General features: G+C 40.6%; 1 protein-coding gene across 1 annotated transcript in view; it reads left to right on the top strand.

Moving 5' to 3' along the window:
- Positions 1 to 2,881: 2,881 nt before the first annotated feature.
- Positions 2,882 to 18,890, top strand: part of CHP1 (calcineurin-like EF-hand protein 1) — a 42,836-nt gene continuing 26,827 nt past the window's right edge. Inside the window, exons 1-2 of the mRNA XM_006882997.1 lie at positions 2,882 to 3,037; positions 14,445 to 14,517. Coding sequence (XP_006883059.1) covers positions 2,971 to 3,037; positions 14,445 to 14,517 — 140 coding nt within the window. The 5' untranslated portion in view covers positions 2,882 to 2,970. The remainder of the gene's footprint in view (positions 3,038 to 14,444; positions 14,518 to 18,890) is intronic.

Genomic DNA, 18,890 nt, shown 5'->3' with positions numbered 1-18,890 from the left:
TCTGAAGCGCTTGCTGCAGAAGGTCAAGGACTGCAGCCTTCAATATGGACTGAAGCTCAACATCAAGAAAACAGATTTTTACCACTAGGCCCATCGGCGGCATCATGATAGATGGTGAAGAGATTGAGATTGTTGACAGCTTCAGTTTGCTACAATCAACACTCTTGGTACCAGCAGCCAGGAAATTAAAAGATGAATTGCACTGGGAAAATCTGTGGTCACAGACCTCTCCAAAGTACTAGAGAACAATGATGTTAGTCTGGAGACTGAAGTGCGCCTGACAGGACATGGTCTTTGCAATTACTTGCTATGCATTGGATAGCTGGACAATGATTAGGTATGCTAGAAGGAGAATTGATGCCTTTGAGCTGTGGTGCTGGAGAAGAGTATTGAATATATTGCTAGGAGAACAAACAAGTTCATCCTGGAGGGTGAAGCCAGTCTGCTCTTTGGAGGGATGAAACTTTAGAGAGGGACATCATACAAGGATTATAAAGCTTCATCTGACATACTTCGGACATGCTGCAAGGCAGGATCAGTCCTTGGAGAGGGACATCATGCTTGGGAGGATGGAGGGACAGACAGAACAAGAGAGGAAGACCTTCGATGAGATGGATTGATTCAGTAACTGGGGTAATGGGGATAGGTGTTTCAGAGACAATAAGATTGGCACAGGATAGAGTAGGGTTTAGGGCTGTTGTACATAGGGTCACTGTGAGTCACAGGCGACTCGATGGCACATAACAACAACTTTAAGACCTACGAAGTACTTTCACAAATATTATTTCACTTATCCTTATAATAAATATTACCTGGAGGTTCAGCTATGGGGTTGGTTCTGACTCAACAGTACACAAAGGCAACTTACAGATATGGAAGGAAATTGAGGCTGAGAGAGTTAGAACACCTGCTTAGTGTCACACAGCTAGAAGATAAGGGATCTGAACCAACATAGAGCCCTAGTAGGGGGAATGTGTAGATCTACTACAAGACTATGCACACAGTTAGAACATAAAACAAGTCACTAGAGTATGTGAGAAAACTATGTTCAGGCTCATTTTAATTCAAAGAGCAAAAAGGAAATTTTGTACAGAAACCGAAAAGGAGAAAGAACTAGAAAAACTAACCCTTAGTAGGAGAAAAGGTTAATTCACATTTTAAAAAGATAACTAAGAAGGGGGGGGAAGGTTTGTGAAATACTTCAAAAATAAGAAACTAAAGGTTAAATCAGAAATAAGGACAAACGAAAACAAAAACTACAAGATCTTCACCTTGTCTAAGACAAATGCGAACAGTAAGATTCACCACTATGAAGAGGAAAGCAAACTCATGATCAAGAGGGGTGTTGAGGAAAATTCAGAGAAGATATATTCTTGTCATTGACAAGGTTTTTCTAACACTCAAATCAATTCACTGCATTTGAGTTGGCAGGGGGGTTACAGAGGCTGTAAATCGCACAGGAGATTGCCATTCTCCCACGCTGCAGCTAGCTGGTGGATTCAAATTGACCGCCTTTCCTATTACAACATATTCGAAAAATAATAAGCAGCTCCTTTGGCTTTTATACAGGCATACTCAAAGCGTTATTCTGCATATGAAGGCAGACAACACTAGGTGAGCCATGAACAAACCACTATGAAGACAATTGGTTCAGACTACAACTCCGGTCCTCAAGAATAGTGTGGGAGTTTAGGCTAAGTAGTCAAACCTGTATGAGAAGCTTAAAAAGTACTAACTCAAGCGGACTTTGGGCAATCTGCTAAAATATTAAGTTTCTCAGTAGTTAGGAACTAAGTGACAATGGTAAAAAAATGGGTTGTTTCTTATCGCAAACAGATTTTATAAAAAAATTAACGAAGGGTTGAGGAGAAAGTGACAGGCAGTTGAAACTAAGGCAGCTGAAGCTACAGGGAAAGCAGTGATTTACTTTTGGTGGCTTTAAAATTTCTCAATTAAAACAAACAATATGATATAGAACAAATGCAAAAGTCCTCATTTTAAAGAGAAACAAGAAACTTCAAATTAATGACAAACAGTACGTTAGGAATTCACTCTTCACCGTTAGTTTCTCTTCAAAATAAATGTGAGAAATCTAATCCTAATCTCAGCCAAATGATAAATTCCTCCAATTTAGTCTAGAAATTTAAAGAAGGTCGGCTGTTTAGGAAGAAATCTCGGGGACCTCCAAGGCACCGGGCGCCGGTTACCAAATTACAAGTCCGAAAAGTAAACGAAGCAGCTCCCTGCTCCCCAAGCGCGAGACGTACGGCTCCTCTTAAAGCTCCTCTACCCACCTCGGCTCCCGTCGCGCGGCTGTTTCTCGAAGAAACGAAAGGCAAACTGTCACAAACCCTGTTCTCGAGCGCCCCCTGTGATCTGGAGACCAGAGGTCCTCTCAGAAAAAAAAAAAAAAATGCTCTCCAAGTCCCAGCATGCAGTTAGAGACACACCCTAGGATTCCTTTCCCCTCAACTTTACAACATTTTATCTCACTATATACTTTTACTTTTCCTACAATCCATACCACCTTTATAGTGGGAGTCCTATGAGAAACGTACTAGGCTATGCTGTCTACAGTAGGCAAGGGATTAAAGCACCGAGTCGATGGCATTGCCCTTTTAATTGCAGTCGCCAGCGCCAGCATGGCATTACTCCTTTAAGGCCGGTGAGTTGCAATTCGAGGGGCGGAGTCAGTTCTCAGGCAGACCCCGGCAGGCGTAAGGTTGATTTCTTCGGAGGCTGAGGCTGGAAGCACTGACGTAGGCACCTGCGCTGGGCGTAGTCTCATTACGGATTGGTTAGTCTCGAGGTCCGCCTTCTCTAGCACACTACCCCTAGGTTTTCTCCCTGGTCCGCAGTAGAAATACTACCCTCTCCCTTCTTGACCCCTAGCCTTTCCTCCCCTCCCTTCTTCCCTCTTCCGCCGTCGGATTAGGCGCCGCTGCTCCTATAGGAGCTCTCGACTCGGGCATGGGGTCTCGGGCCTCCACGTTATTGCGGGACGAAGAGCTGGAGGAGATCAAGAAGGAGACTGGCTGTGAGTTAGGGCCGGGGGTGGAAATGCGACCGGTTTCCTCTGACTGGCCCTGATACTGAAGCTGGTGGTCACTTGAAACTTCAGTTTTGGTGCTTGAAAGGTTGCAGAGTTCTTTACAGGCCTCCTTGGGCCCAAGGACCTGTTTTTCCTTCCACCTGCTGCTTTTCTGGTTCTTTTGGGGCTGTCATTCCACTCAGAGGTGATAGCGTCTGTCACCGGTATAGCACCTCTTTACCCCTTTCTCTCACTTTTTTTGTGAACGCCCTACAGCTCTTTCATTTCTCTTTTCTCTCACCATCCTTCTTATGAAGAGGCATCCTAAACAGCAGATAAAGCCGGAGGAGCAAAATCAGGAACTAGACAGATACTGTAAAGAATGCAGTCTCGTTCTGTAACTCTGTAACGTTTGTGTGAAACCACAGACAGTTGTGAGAAATTTTAAGTAAGTTCTTGTTACAAAGTAGGGAAATAAACTCAGAAATCAAGGCCGGATGGGTAGGTTTTGGAAACTTTGACTCGATGACGTGAGACCTTTAAAATCTCAAGGTCTCAGAGTAAGAAACTTCATTTATGTTGAACCTCTGGAGAGGAAGGAAGTACAGATATTGTGACCACTAGTATTTCACTTAAACTGAGTATGCTTGCTGCCTTTATTTCAGATACATTGATTTCTGCTCTGCTGCTGTACTTTATGCAGTTGCTGTTGAAATTGGATGTACTCCAAAACTCTCAGCGCAAATTTGTTCCAGGATCTGATTTCCCCCCTAGTAGTCCAGTCTTTTCCTTGTTAGCCTGAACAAAAGAGCAACAGGGCTTTGCTCCAAGATTTCCTTGAACTTCAATCTAGAACTGAAAAGAAAAGAGACTGCTCTATTAAGATAGAAGTCTTGGAGAAAATGCCACCCTGAGGTGGTTGTTAAATGCTATTCTTGAAAGGAAATTGGAAAAAAGTACTCAACACACCACATCCAAAGTATAAAGTGAATGCTTCCTCTCATCCCTTCTTTCTGTAAAGTACTATTGTACAAAGACCGTGATAATGTATATAACATTTTATCTCAGTACTATTTTATGAGCCCTTATATTGCTGATGAGTTGGGTAGTTCTGTAGCTCACTTCATGACTTCTGTCTTTATTAATGTAATTTATTAGTCATATGCATTGAGGGGTGCAGGAGCAACAAGCAGGCCTGCTTGGAATATATTAAATGCTTTCCTTTTCTTTCTGATATGTTCAGCTCTCTAGATTCTTGTAAGGGACATCATCCAGCCCTCTTCTTGTCATATCGGTTTACTTCTTTGAGCATCCTTCTAATCTGCCATTTAATTTTTTCATAAAGACATTTCTACAACAATATTTGATCTCTCATGCATTCTACGGGTTGACTAAGTCAGTGAAGCAGTCGTATGGGTACCCCTTGTGGAATCATCTCACTCATTCTTTTACCTGTCACTTGGTCCCTGAAAATATTCAAATACCTGGATTAGGGCAAGTAAGATTTCTTGAGTATATTAAGAATCTTATATAGTAATTCTACTGCTTTTATTCTCTTATCACTCTTCTCCTAGATTGAAGAAACTGTCACTACACTCATATTCTAGATGCAAAGAGTATACTTAGGTTTGTGGTTCTGAGAGAGAATACAGAGGAATAATATTGAAATTAGTACTAGAATCTAAGCTTTCTACTATTCAACCTAATTTGCTTTCTATTTGTTTACAGGCTGTTTTAATTTAACAAGAAGTACTGCAACAAAGACCATCTAATTAAAGATTTAATCAAACTTAAGGCAAAAAAAGATATTTCTGATGTGTGCTGTCTTCTACTAAAGCAGCATTTTTCTCACTTTTAGGTGAATGACAATGTAATTCAAACAAAAACTCAGATTCACTGCCGCTGAGTCAATTCCAGCTCACCACAGTCCTCTTGTCAGGTTCCCAAGGCTATAAATTGCAACGGGAGAAGTCTGCCCATCTTTCTCCTGTAGAGCTGCTGGTGGATTCGAACCACTGGAAGCATTCTACTCCAAGGAACTCTATGCCACCAGAGCTCCCTGAAAGTAATTCACTGTTTATAATTTGCAGCATTTACCTGGGTACTTGATTTTATAGTCCTTTTTTAATGACTTTTCAGATTCCAGGAGTAGAAATAGAGGAAATCTGGATTTAGCAAGTTACTGCATTTCATGACCATGACCGCTGGCCCACTTAGACATACATCTAGTTGGGGGAGGGATTGTATAACAATGGAATAGTTTTATTTTTCAAAGAGAAGAGAGAACTGGGAGGGGGGAGGAGTGGGTAGGGAGAAAAGTGTAACAATGAATGAATGGAAATCCAAAGTCTCTGTAAATGTTCGTGAAAATGAATTTTAAAAAGTAGGGGAAGAAAGAAATAGATCTGCTTTACACTTGGAGTAGCACTTAAAGAAGTTGTAAAATAGTCACATGTGAGGAAATGTAAACCATGTTAAGGATAAGAGAGAGTTCATCTTGCTTCAGAAAGAAGGGAACAGTAATCCAGTTCTGATTTATTTGTATTTGGTCAAATGAAAAGGCCCTGGATTGTTGTAGAAACCTTGGCTATTGTTTACTTTGTGAATAGACAGAGCTAATTTCTCATGGGAGAGCTGTTCTCCCATTTGCCAAAGAGTAATTTGATGGTTCTTAACTGCTACTTGTATAAATGTCCATATTGAGTCCAAAAGCCTAATGAAACAAATAAAGTTAAATTTTTGCAGGGTCTGTGGAAAATACTATGTGTGGGGGTGGTGATGGTATGTACCACTGAGTCCGAACCGACCTATAACTGACCCTCCAGGGGGTTTTCAGAGGCAAGTAATCACACGGGAGGAGACTGACACAACTCACCCGAGGAAATAAATATGAGATAGTCATGATTAACATCAGTGACAGTCATCTTCAGAACTCAGAAACATGAGAGCTTTGATGAACGGATAAGATTTGGATAACTTCATTCAGGACAGTTTGGGTAGTTCCCAGAAGCAATTTCCCTCACTCTGCTAAAAAGTTATTCCTCTGTATTTGAAAGTTGAGCCTTTTAATCCTTTCAGCAGACTTAAAACAGTGATTTTAACATGATACAAAAGGCTTGAAGATATTTTTATTATTGTTATTATTTTTAATGAAAAGTAAATTAGTATTTCGTTGTGTAAATATACTACAGCTTTTCTATCCATTCATTTGTTGATGGGCACTTTGGTTGTTTCCAAATCTTTGCTATTTTGAACAAAGCGTGATAAACATGGGTGTGCAAAAAGGCTTGAAAATATTAAAACAACAAATATCTGGGTGGTAGGATTAGTGATATGTGCCAGTTAGTCAATTCTGACTCATACTTACTATATAGGACAGAGTAGACCTTCCCCATCGGATTTCTAAGACTAAATGAAATCTTTATGAATGCAGACTCCCTTATTTTTTTCCTGCAGTGCATGGCTGGTGGGTTCAAACTGCCAACTTTTTGGTTAACAGCTGAAATCTTTAACCATAGTGCCACCAGGACTTCTCAGAAAAGTAAGGTAGGGAGGTAGAATTTGTTCCCTTTTTCTCTGCTTCTTGTCCTGTTGAGTTTTGGGAACTAACAATCAGGAATAGTTTTAAGGTAAGAACAGAGACCTAGAATTGGAGACTAAAAAGGGAAGAACTCATTTGGCACTTCTCAAGATGAAAGAACTGCAAAACAAATTCAACCCTTGAGGTGTAATACAGGAGCACCTTTGTCTCTAGACTGACATTGTTGCTTTTCAGCATGCTCGAAGCTGCTGACAGCAGATTTTCCCAGTGTAATTCATCTTTTGATTTCCTGGCTGTTGGTACCAAAAGTGTTGATTATGGAGTCAAACAAACTGAAGCTGTTAACAACCTCTATCTCTTCACCATCTTTTATGATGCTGCCAATTGTCCTAATGGTGAGAATCTTTGTTTTCTTGATGTTGAGCTTCAATCCATTGAAGGCTGCAGTCTTTGACCTTCTGCAGCACATGTGTCAGGTCCTCTTCAGTTTCTTCAAGCAAGGTTATGTCTGGAAGAGATCCATATTTGTTCCCATTCCAAAAAATGTTGACCAGATAGAGTACAGAAATTATCGAACAATATCATTAATGTCACATGCAAGAAAAATGCTGCTGAAAATTATCCAAAAACACCTGGAACAGCAGCACATCAACAGAGAACTCGCAGATGTGCAGACTGGGTTTAGAAGAGGTCATGGCACTAGGGGTGTTATAGCCAATGCTGGTTAGATGGATCTTGGCTGGAAGCAGAATATATCAGAGGAATGTCTTATCTGTGTATATGATTACAGCCTGTAAACCCTGTGGGCAGCTCTCTGGTGTATAGAGTTCTGTGAGTCAGAATTGAATTGACAGCAGTGAGTTTGGTTTTGGTTTCAGTGTGAGCTATTACTATTTTGGGCTATAGATAGGGATTGTTTTAGTGGGAAAATACTTTTTGCTTGAGGTAGTTATAAAGTCTGTTTAAAATTATATAACTGGGGAAGTGACAACATACAGATTTTTTTCTAGTTTCAACAGGGATTGGATTAGGGATCAAGTACAGATCCTGTTTTAATTTTGTGGGAAATAAGACTTCTGAAGTAGAAATTTTCATGTTTCTAACAGTCTAAGAAACACTTTTTGCTGGAATAAACTATTTGTTACAGTTTCTTTGCTGTCTTCTCACATTTCCATAAATTAGAATAAAAGATGGAATTAGAGAAAAAGGTTACAAATGTCTTGGGAGTTTTTGTAATCTCTACTGTTGTTGTTATGTGCCGTCGAGTAGCCTGCGACTCATAGCGACCCTATGTACAGCAACCCTAAACTCCGCTCTGTCCTGTGCCAATCGCACTGTCTCTGACACTCCCATCCCAATTATCCCAGTCACTGAATCAATCCACCTCATAGAGGGCCTTCCTCTCCTGTGCCGTCCCTCCACCCTTCCAAGCATGATGTCCCTCTCTAAGGACCGGTCTCTCCTCACAACATGTCCAAAGTAAGTTAGAGTCTGAATCCTTGCCTCCAAGGAGCCACCCGGTTTAACCCTCTCCAGGACAAATCTCTTTGTTTTCCTAGCAGTCCATGGTATCTCTACTACTAGTTTTATTATTTAAAGCCTCGGGAGTTGCAGTGCAAAGGTGGGCGGATCTCCTCCTTTACTATTAACAGACTCTGAAAACAGCTTCTGAAAACTCCATGGAGGGACAGCTATCATTGGTTCTGTTTTAATCTTTGAGAATTTGTTTTGAGCAGTTGTGTATATATATTCATTTCTTTGGTGTGTCTTGTGATATGAGGAGGGGGTTGAACAGGTTTAAAACTATTACGTGGTGGTAAGGTTTTTTTCTTTGAAAGGGTGCAGTAATGCTATATAGTGAGAATTTTGAAACTTCATCTCACATATTCAGGCATGATAGCAGAAGGCGTACCAATCTTTGGAAAAAGACATCATGCTTGGAATGGTAGAGGATCAGCAAAAAGAAGGGAGACCAACAAAATTATTTGATTCAGAGACTACAGCAATAGGCTTGAACATGGCAGAGATCATGAGGATGATGCAGAATAGGGCAGGGCTTCATTTTGTTGTTCACAGGATCACTCTTGAGTCGTAGTTGACCCCAATAGCACCTAACAACAACAGTGATGCTAGAACAGAAATGGGTTTCAGAACAGTTCTAGCAAAGGGTATAAGCCAAATAAAAGTAGTTGCTTCAGAACAATAATTCACTGGTCTAAAAGTTGAACTTCAGAATATTCCTACCTCAAAATATAAGACCTCTTCATGGCCTTCGGCTGCCATGTCACTAAAAGTTTATCCCCTGTGTTCTATTCCTAATTTCTCATATTACAATGCAGTTACATGGTATAACTAGCACCAGCTGGTTAAATGATTTATTAAGCTCCATGCTTTTCTAGTTTTAGCCCAAAGTGTTCTGTTCATTTGTTTTGGAAAGGGGTCAAAATAACCACTTGTCATATTTAAGGACTCTTGGTAGCACTATGGTTTAGAACTTTGCTGCTAACTAAACGGTTAGTGGTTTACACCCACCCAAAGGCTCTGCAGGAGAAAGCTGTGACAGTTTGCTTCTATAATGATGTATAATTTTGAGATTGCTGTGGGACAGTGCTGCTGTTTTGTACCATCAAGTCAGAACCAACTCATAGCTCACTCTCCAGAAGATTTTCAAAGGCAGTAAATCTTAAGGGAGGAGATTGCCTGTCTATCTTCCCTGGAACAACTGAATTCAAACTTTGTGCCTTTGGGTCAACAGTGTGATTTCTTACCACTAAGCCACCAGAGCTCCTCTCTTGTGAGACACTGCTACTCTGTCCTGTTGGGTTATTGGGATTTCTTGTTAGTTTAGAGGAAAAGCTCACACTATTTTAATAAAACAGTTGGTTCAGAGCATGTAGGGTATTTGAAAATTTCCTTTTTTTTATTTTATTTTATTATTTTTTTGTGTGCATGTACCGTCAAATCAGATCTGACTGGTACAGGAGGAGATTGCCCCTCCTTCCCCTGCAGAGCATCTGGTGGATTCGTACCGTGCACCTCTGGGATTGTAGTTGCAGCTTCTTACCACTAGGCCACCAGAGCTCCCTAAAATTTCCTTGTTTTAAAGGCACAGTTGTCTTTAGCAGCAGTTGCTTAATATTGTTAAGACATGATAAGAAAGGCACACAATGTAGTGCAAACTAATGACCAGTACATTATAAACATCAAACTATTAATGGAAGAGAAGAGACTTAGATTGTAGTCAGAAGACAAATTTATTAAGAACTATATTATCAAATTCAATAAAGCAAGTCTCACCTGCCAGGTTATTATATAAGGAAGAGTTAGCTCCTCCTGTACTAGTCAGATCTGATTTGATGGTACACACATAAAAATAATAAAAATAAAATTTTTAAAAAATTAATAAGGGAGAGTTAAAGGATAGTTACAATGAACACCATTTATTATATAGTTACCTTGTGGTAAGGATATCATTGAGCTAACCCTCTAGCAAGTTTTTAGAGGCAGTAAATCACATGGGAGGAGATTGCCTGTCCATCTCCCACAGAGCAAATGGTAAGTTTAAACTGCTTGCCTTAGGGATTGCAGTGCAGCTTTTTAGTTCTAGACCACCAGAGCTCCCAAATTATTAGGAGCAGTGATGTAAGTTTGAGGGCTGTGGTGTAATGAGTTTATTTTTCTTTTTTTAAATTTTATTTGATTATTTTTGTGTGCATGTACTGTCAAATCAGATCTGACTGGTACAGGAGGAGATTGCCCCTCCTTCCCCGGCAGAGCATCTGGTGGATTCGAACCATGTGCCTCTGGGATTGTAGTTGCAGCTCCTTGTCACTAGGCCACCAGAGCTCCCCTGAGTTTATTTTTCAAAATGGTCTCATTTGCCATTGACTCACTTTGCCAAGTAGATGAGCAGGAATATGTGAATAGGGCATGCTAGCCCATCGGGAAGACAGCCACATGGTCACATGGCTAGTCTTGCCAATCCACAAGGATCTGGCTTATTTCTCCATTAAATTGAGAGGATATAGTAGTAGTTTTTAAGAACCTCACTACTAACAAAGAAGAAGCAAAAGAATGCAGTGCATCCTTCAGGGCCAGAGATTCTTGCACCAACTAGACCTACAGAAGCAGCAGCCATAGCAGCTGTAGCAAAAACCAGAGATATGAATTAAGAACGAGCAGACCTTGGGACTGCCACCTCATGGAACAAGAACTAGGAGTATTTGCCTAAGTTTGTTAGACAACTGGCACAGTGAGTGGAGCCATAATTGGCAGGATTCAGAGCTTTCTAACACTGGCCTTAAGCTTCCTGGCTCAAGGCTAAGGTGCCACAGAGCAGATTTTGGAAGCTGTCTTGAGTGATTGTATTCTGCTACTAACCTGAAGTCTTTTGACATCCCAGTATGATTCTATGTGGTCTGTGAGCTATTGCAATGAATTTCAGACCCAGTAGAGTAGTACCTTTGATGTTGGGGATGGGTAGAAAGAGAGGTGGGAGTTTAGGGAAGATGTCTGACCTCATGGAATTGGTTTTATGCTGTTGATGTTATTGACTGGGACAGTTCCCTTTGTGAAGGTGATAAAGGTCATGTATGAGTATCCCAACACAGCTCTTACTCTTCTTACGGGGACTAAGGTGTGCCTGATTCATGGTCTTTTTAATCACTTGCTATGCTGCTGAGAGCTGGACAGTGAATAAGGATGACAGAAAAAGAATTGATGTTTTTGAGCTGTGTTGGAGAAAACTACTGAATATCCCATGGATTATTGAATATCCCAAGAGAACAGATAAGTCTTGAAGAAGGTACAACCAGAGTGCTCTTTGGAGGCAAAGATGGAGTAGCTTTGTCTCATTTACTTCGAGCATGTTCCTAGGAGAGACTTCCTTAGAGAAGGATATCATGGTTGGAAAGTTAAAAGACTGGCAAAGGAGAGGAAGACTGTCAACTAGAAGGATTGAGAGTGACAATAGCAGTGGGCTTGAGGGTGTCAGATTGTGAGGATAACACAGAAGAGGACAAGTTGCAGATCTCTTGTAGGGTTGCTATGATTTGCTATCTCCCATAGTCAACAGTCTTGGCACCAGCAGCCAGGAAATTAAAAGGCCCATTGCCATGGGAAAATCTGCTGTTAGGGACCTCTCCAAAGTGCTGAAGAGCAATGGTATCTCTTTGGAGACTAAGGTGCATCTGATACAGGCCATGGTTTTTGCAGTCACTTGTTATGCATCAGAGAGTTGGACAATGACCAAGGAGGATAGAAGGAGAATTGATGCCTTTGAGCTGTGGTGCTGGAGAAGAGTATTGAGAATACCATGGATTGCTAGGAAAACAAACAGATTTGTCCTGGAAAGGGTTAAACCGGGTGGCTCCTTGGAGGCAAGGATTCTGAGGCTCCGTCTAACATACTTTTTGGACATGTTGTGAGGAGAGACCGGTCCTTAGAGAGGGACATCATGCTTGGGAGGGTGGAGGGACAGCGCAGGAGAGGAAGGCCCTCTATGAGGTGGATTGATTCAGTGACTGGGATAATTGGGATGGGAGTGTCAGAGACAGTGCGATTGGCACAGGACAGAGCGGACATTCCTAATATTTCTTTAAAGAAAAGTTGAACTATATAATGACCCAGTGGAGTAAATACTATGCAATCTCTGAAAAGAATTAGGAAGACACCAAAGCAATAGAAAAAGCTAAGAATTAACAAGTGAAAAGTGAATTTATGACTATGTAAAGTGTATAAGAACCTATACAAGTAGCTTTGGTGGCCTAATGGCAAGAAGCTGCACTGCAATCCCAAAGGTGCACTCTTTGATGCTCTGCTGGAGCAGGAAGGGTTCCTCCTGAGCCAGTTGAATCTAATTCAATGGTATACAAAAAACCAAAAGAAAAAAAAGAACCACCACCATCAGTGCCTTTGAGTGTGGTGCAGGAGAAGGTTATTGGATATACCAGGGTCTGTTAAGGGAACAGTGACTAGGTTAGTGGGAGTAGGTGTGTCGGAGACATTGAAATTGACTCAGGATAGAGCAGGGTTCAGAGCTGTTGTACATTTGGGTCACTATAAGAGTCAACAACACATAACCACAACAAAGTGTACAAATGATTGATACTGAAGTCAATGAAAAATACGTGTTGAAATTGTGAATACTTTTTTTCCTCTCCTCAAAGAGTCTTTAGGGACACTTGGTAATTCTGTAACTGACTGATTTTTTACTAAACTAAAGGGAACACTAGACTAGCCTTTGAGGCCAGAGCCTGGAGCCAGGATAAACTAGTCAGATTCCTAATTTCACTGGTAAAATCCAGGGAAAAGTTAAGATTTAATTATGCAGCAGTAAAACTGTACCTGCAGGCCTATTATGTAAGGTTGATGATAATAATAGCTAACCAGGGATGCTTTCAATGAGTGAAACACTTTACTTCCTTTTCTCACTCTTATTTTTTAAATTTTATTTTGTTGTTGAGAATATGCACAGCAAAACATATACCAATTCAACAATTTCTACATGTGACATTAATTTTATCTGCTCTGAACGCACCCCATTCATTCCTCTCATTCCTCTTGTCTGATAATCAGTGGTATTGCAGATGGACTCAGCCTCTCCCTGACCATGATAAGAGTCCTTTTTACATTGATCTCTTTTTTTTTTTCCTTGCCTGGCTGGCTATTGTGTGCACAGCTCCTTCGTGGCTGGGACCTTGCTGGCCCTGCCCTCAGTGTGAAAAATAGTGATTCTGCCACCTCTGATCTCCTTAGAGAACCACCACAAAAGAGACCCAACCCAGATTAGGGGTGAAACCTAAATCTGAAGAATTTGTGGCCACACCTAGTATTCTTTACCCTCTGCTCTTCCACTTTTGCTCCTGTTTACCTTGTTCTTTTGTTCCTAAAACTGCTATTGGATTTTTATCTCTGGAGCTGGAGCAAGAACTACCTCAGGTACCCTTTTAAGCCCTGAGGATATCTACAAAGTCCACCCTTGCTACACCCTTTTTGGCCGTTCTCTTTTCTATTCTGAAAACTATCCCATCTTCACACTACCTGGTCTAGCCAGATTCCTGGAGACAAGACTATTTAATAGAAATCCATTTCCCACCCACACCCACCCCTGTTTTCAAAATTTCATTGTGTACCTACAGTTACTTATTTATTACCTTACTTTAATTAGAAATTTATGCCTAAGATTATGGAGTTCAACCAAAATTAGCAAAACGCTTTCTTGTAGATGTGATCTGCTAATAACATGGCCATTTTACAAATTGCCCAATTTGCTTCCTTGGAACCAATTCCTTTACTGGAACTAAGTAGAACTCATGCAATCACAAAAAAATAGGCTGACTGAAGGCTGTGGTGATCTTTTACCCAAAGGCCATCCCTGATGGAAAAGATAAAGCCACTAAGCAGTAGTAATGCAGGATAAACCAGATTATAAGCAGCTATTTGATAAGTCCCAATCTTAAATTTAGCACAAGTTACCTACCAAGAATAACTAGCCAGAAACATCAGACTGTAATAAGTGTGGTTTGAATCAAAACATCATTTTTGTTGACTCTGAGAGCATTGAAATTTGAATTTGGCTTTGTTTTGTTAAATCTTAACAACATGACATTTAAGACAGTTTAATTAAGCCTAAGTATTCTATTTTGATTGGTCTTCAGTTTATTTTATAACTCTTCATCCTTTAATGCTCTGCATAGTCTGCTTTGTTTCTTTATATGTGACCTAAAGTGGACATTCCCACATTTTACTCTCTTTGAAGGATTTAATGTTGAGCTGGGACCTAAAGGGCATCTGCCATCTGAAAGGCCACACTGGGGCTCTGTGAGGAGAGAGGGCACTTTCTTTAACTGAGACTGATTCTGTCTTCTTTAGTTTCACACAGTCAGATCACCCGCCTCTACAGCCGATTCACCAGCCTGGACAAAGGAGAGAACGGGACTCTCAGGTATGCAGTACCTTTCTTTGTTTTCTGCCCAGAACCCAGAAACTCTGGAAGTGTAGCTACACCTTTTTCCTAAATACAGGCTGCATAGTTATCAATACGCAAGGGCAGACACTTTCCTCCCTGGTCCACTGAGCATCATAGGCCTGCAGGGAAATAAGTAGATCAATGATATTGAAGCTGTCATTGTTGTAATACACCTTTGAGTTAGGTCCAACCCATAGCTGACCCTCTAGTAGGTTTTCAGAGGCAGTAAATCACATAGGAGGACATTTCCCATTTTCTCCACAGAGCAGCTAGTGGATTTGAACCACATGCCTTAGGGTTGGCAGCACATCTCTTTACCATTTTGTTATTTTTCCTTAAAGTCCCTTTAATTAGGTTGCCATTGTTCTGGTCTTAGGGAAGTACATTCCAAATATTTCAACTCACTCTCTTTTTATTTGCTTATGTTTTATCACAATGCTTTTCCGAACACATTGGTTTTATGAGGTTGATCCAAGAAATCTTTTTTTTTAATCCTATCATTTCCTAATTCCACCTACAATCCTCAAAGCACTTGGACCATAAGATAATTCTTATTTATTTTACTACGTTGTTGTGAAAATAATGCAGGTTTTTAAACCTAAACTGAAATTTCTGTAACTATGCGTAAACTTAATGTTATAAATCAAAATAAGAGCCATTAATATCTGTACACTGGTGGCCTAGTGGCAAGAAGCTGCACTGCAATCCCAGAGGCGCACCGTTTGAATCCACCAGATGCTCTGCTGGAGAAGGACGGGCAATCTCCTCCTGTACCAGTCAGATCTGATTTGACAGTACATGCACAAAAATTAATAAAATAAAAATAAAATTTAAAAAAATCTGTACACTCTGCCAACAAAATACAAGTTTGTTTATTCTAGTAACATACAATTCTTGTGTTGAATTTGATGAATTCTCTGAAGGTATTTTGGTGGTACCTTAGTCATTGAAGAGTGGTAATAAGTTGGCAGGGGTCTGGTGAATATGCTGGATAAGGCAGAATTTTGTCTTCAATTAACTGACCTTTTGGAGCATTGGTTGTGCACCATATGGTTGAACACTGATGTGCAAAAGGGTTGGACTTCTATTTCCAATGACTAGTGTGAAAGTTGTCAATTTTGATGCAATTGTAGATTTTATTGCAGTACTTCTATGCTGTAATAGTTTCCTCTCAATTCAAGAAGTGGTAGTGGGTTAATTCCATTACAGTCACCATACCCTTCTTGTGTTATAAGCTCAGTTTTGGGCTCTTCAGTCCAACCACAGTGCTGAACATTGTCAATAGTCAAAGCAATCCATCTTTCATAACATGCTACAATGTGATTGAGAAATGGATCTGTTTTTATTGCACAAAAGAAGCATGTATCAGACTTCAAAGCAACGATTGCTTTGATCTTTGTTCAGTTTGTGTAGAATGCATTTGTTGCACCTTTTCACCTTTCCAGATTGTGCCAAGTGACCATTGACCATAGAATGCAACTTCTCATGTTGTTGTTGCTAGGTGCTATCAAGTTGAGTATGACCATAACAACCCTATGAACAACATATCTGAACCCTGAATAGATTCTGTGCCATTCTTACTCTTCTGACTCATTAGAGCCCATTGCAGCAGTTACTGTGACAATCCACCTTACCAAGGGTCTTCCTCTCCTTCACCAACCCTCTATCTTTCCAAGCATCGTGTCTCTCTCCATGGAATAGCCCATCTTAGCAACATGCCCAAAGTGTGCAAGGTGAAGCCTCATCAACTTTGCCTCCAAAGAGCGCTCTAGCTGCACCCTCTCCAAGACATATTTGTTTATTCTTTTGACAGTCCATGGGATGGTCTGTGCTCTTCACCAACACCATAGCTCAAAGACATTAATTCTACTGTCATCTCTATTCATTGTCCAACTCTCAGATGCATAGTAAGTGATCAGAAAGACCGTGGCTTGAATCACATGCACCTTAGTGCTCAACCTAACATCAGAACCCCTCAGTAGTTTGCAGAGGCCCCTAACTGCAGACTTTCCCAGTGCAGTTGTTATTGTTAATGTGCCATTGAGTCTCTTGTGACTCAGAGACCCTATGTCCAACAGCTCTGAACCCTGATCTATCCTATGTCAGCCTCATTGTCTGTGACACACCTACCCCTATTACCCCAGTCACTGAGTCAGTCCATCTCATCCAGGGTCTTCCTGTCTTGCACTGTCTCTCCACCATTCTCAGTGTAGTACGCCTCCTTAATTTTGACTACTGGTACTAAGGGTGTTAATTGTGGATCCAAGTAAGATGAACTTATTGACAGTTTCAATCTTTTCTCCGTTTATCATGATGTTGCCTATTGGTCCCATGGTAATAATCTTTGTTTTCTTGATGTTGAGATGAAATCCATATTGAAGGCTGTATTCTTTGACCTTCTGCAACAAGTTCAAGTCCTCACTTTTAGCAAAAAAGTTGTCATCTGCATAACACAGGTTTTTGATGAGTCTCTCTCCAATCCTGATGCCTAAAGCTAAAGACATTTAACTGTTTGGATCATAGCAAGTTAGGCTGATGCTGAGAAAAATGGGAATCCCAGAGCACTTAATTGTACTCATGTGAAACCTATACCTAGACCACGAGGCTTTTGTGCAAACAGAGCAAGGGAACACTACATGGTTTAAAAGGGGAGGATTGTATTTTTTTCTCTCTATACCTATTCAGTCTGTATGCTGAGCAATTTCTGATGTAGTATGCTTTTTAAAGATGAAAGTAAAAGCAAAGATATTTTATTAGAAATGACACATCTCGAAGAGAGAGAGAGACTCTCCGAGATGGGTCAATCACCAGAAGTAAAGAAATAGAAAAAAGCCTCTCATCTAGTTGAGAGGATTAGCTTCCAATAGTGCCCTCACCTGGTCACTGACAACTCTTGATGGCCAGTGCCTGCTACTTTCCTTATCTTCAAGACCTAATTCACCACAGTGGAATTTTCAAACCCAAGTCATATTGTGCATTCATTGATGTTTAACTTGACTCAGACATTATTGCTATTTCAAGCTATTTGCACTGCACTGCAGCCAAGGTTTAATTTATAAACGTAGATTTGGCAAAAATCTTGTTTTGACATCCTGTGCTCTTGTCCTAAAAATAGACCAAAAAAGCAGTTTATATTTAAAACCACCTCTACAGAAAGAATGGGCATAAAATAAGTCTTAAAATTATATATAACATTTAAATATTTTGTAATAACGATTTATTTTTAACTGATTGCATGAAGGTCAAGCATTTGAAATCTGGATTTATTTTTGTGACTATTTGATGCTAATTTGGAGCATATACAAAGTAAAAAGTTTGAATCTACCCAGCTGCTCCACGAGATAAGGATGGGCAATCTCTTCCCCTGCAATTTAAAACCTGCCCTTGAAAACCCACTAGAGGGTCAGTTATGGGTCGGTTGCCACTTAGTGGTACGCATCAAAACAACAAACAAGTCATTATTTGAACATCACCTCTAACTTCATGACCGGAAAGGCGAATTCTCATTACTATCAGCCCAAGACTTTTTCTCATAGCCAGATTCCTATAAGTCAAAATTGCCCCCAACCCTCTAAACCTTTTTGGTAATGAGTTCTGGCACTTGCCATGTCTCCCATAGCACTTTGACAGGTTTGATTCATTTGTTTCAGTGGCCACATAGAAGTCACAAACTGTACTCAAAATTATTTGGCTTTACTAGGAAACTGTAGCACCTCTGGTGGCTTAGTGGTAAGGTGCTGTGTTGCCAACCCAAAGACATGTTGTTTTGAATCCACGAGCTGCTCTGCGGGAGAAAGATGAACAATCTCTGCAATTTACTGCCTCTGAAAACCTCCTGGGGGCTCAGCTGTGAGAGTTGATTTTGACTCGATTGCATACCACGACAATGGAGAAATAGAACAGGTCCTAGTTCTGATTCAGGAACAACTCAGGAGGCAGTTCTTTAGTTAGGATAGCCTGTTCTCTGAAGGCAGTCTTCTCTCTGGTCTTTAGTCTCCTGTGCTTGGGCAAGTGTTACAAAGCTCTTTTTAACTGTACTGATTTAAGTGCCTCCAAAATACTCCACTTCATTAAGCATGCCAAAGCCCAAAGGCATTTAACCCTAGCTTCATGGGTTGGCAAACCTAGTTCCCTGACAGATACCATAGGCACCCAAGATGCCAGCAAATCAAGATGGTGAAACTGTATCTCAAAATTCTTTGGGCCTGGTGTTAAGAGATGCCAGTCCCTAGAGAAAATCAGTCATGCTGATTAAAGGGGAGGGTCAGAACAAAAAAGGCCCAAAGTGAGGTGGAGTGGATTGACATACTGGCTTCTAAAATGGGTTCAAGCATAGGAGGATAGCTCAT

The sequence above is a fragment of the Elephantulus edwardii genome, unplaced genomic scaffold (assembly GCF_000299155.1).
Source record: "Elephantulus edwardii isolate Elephantulus edwardi_28Jun2011 unplaced genomic scaffold, EleEdw1.0 scaffold00026, whole genome shotgun sequence".
In the NCBI taxonomy this organism is placed as follows: domain Eukaryota; kingdom Metazoa; phylum Chordata; class Mammalia; order Macroscelidea; family Macroscelididae; genus Elephantulus; species Elephantulus edwardii.
Note: the sequence above shows the minus strand (reverse complement) of the source record. Positions and strands in the feature narration are given on the sequence as shown.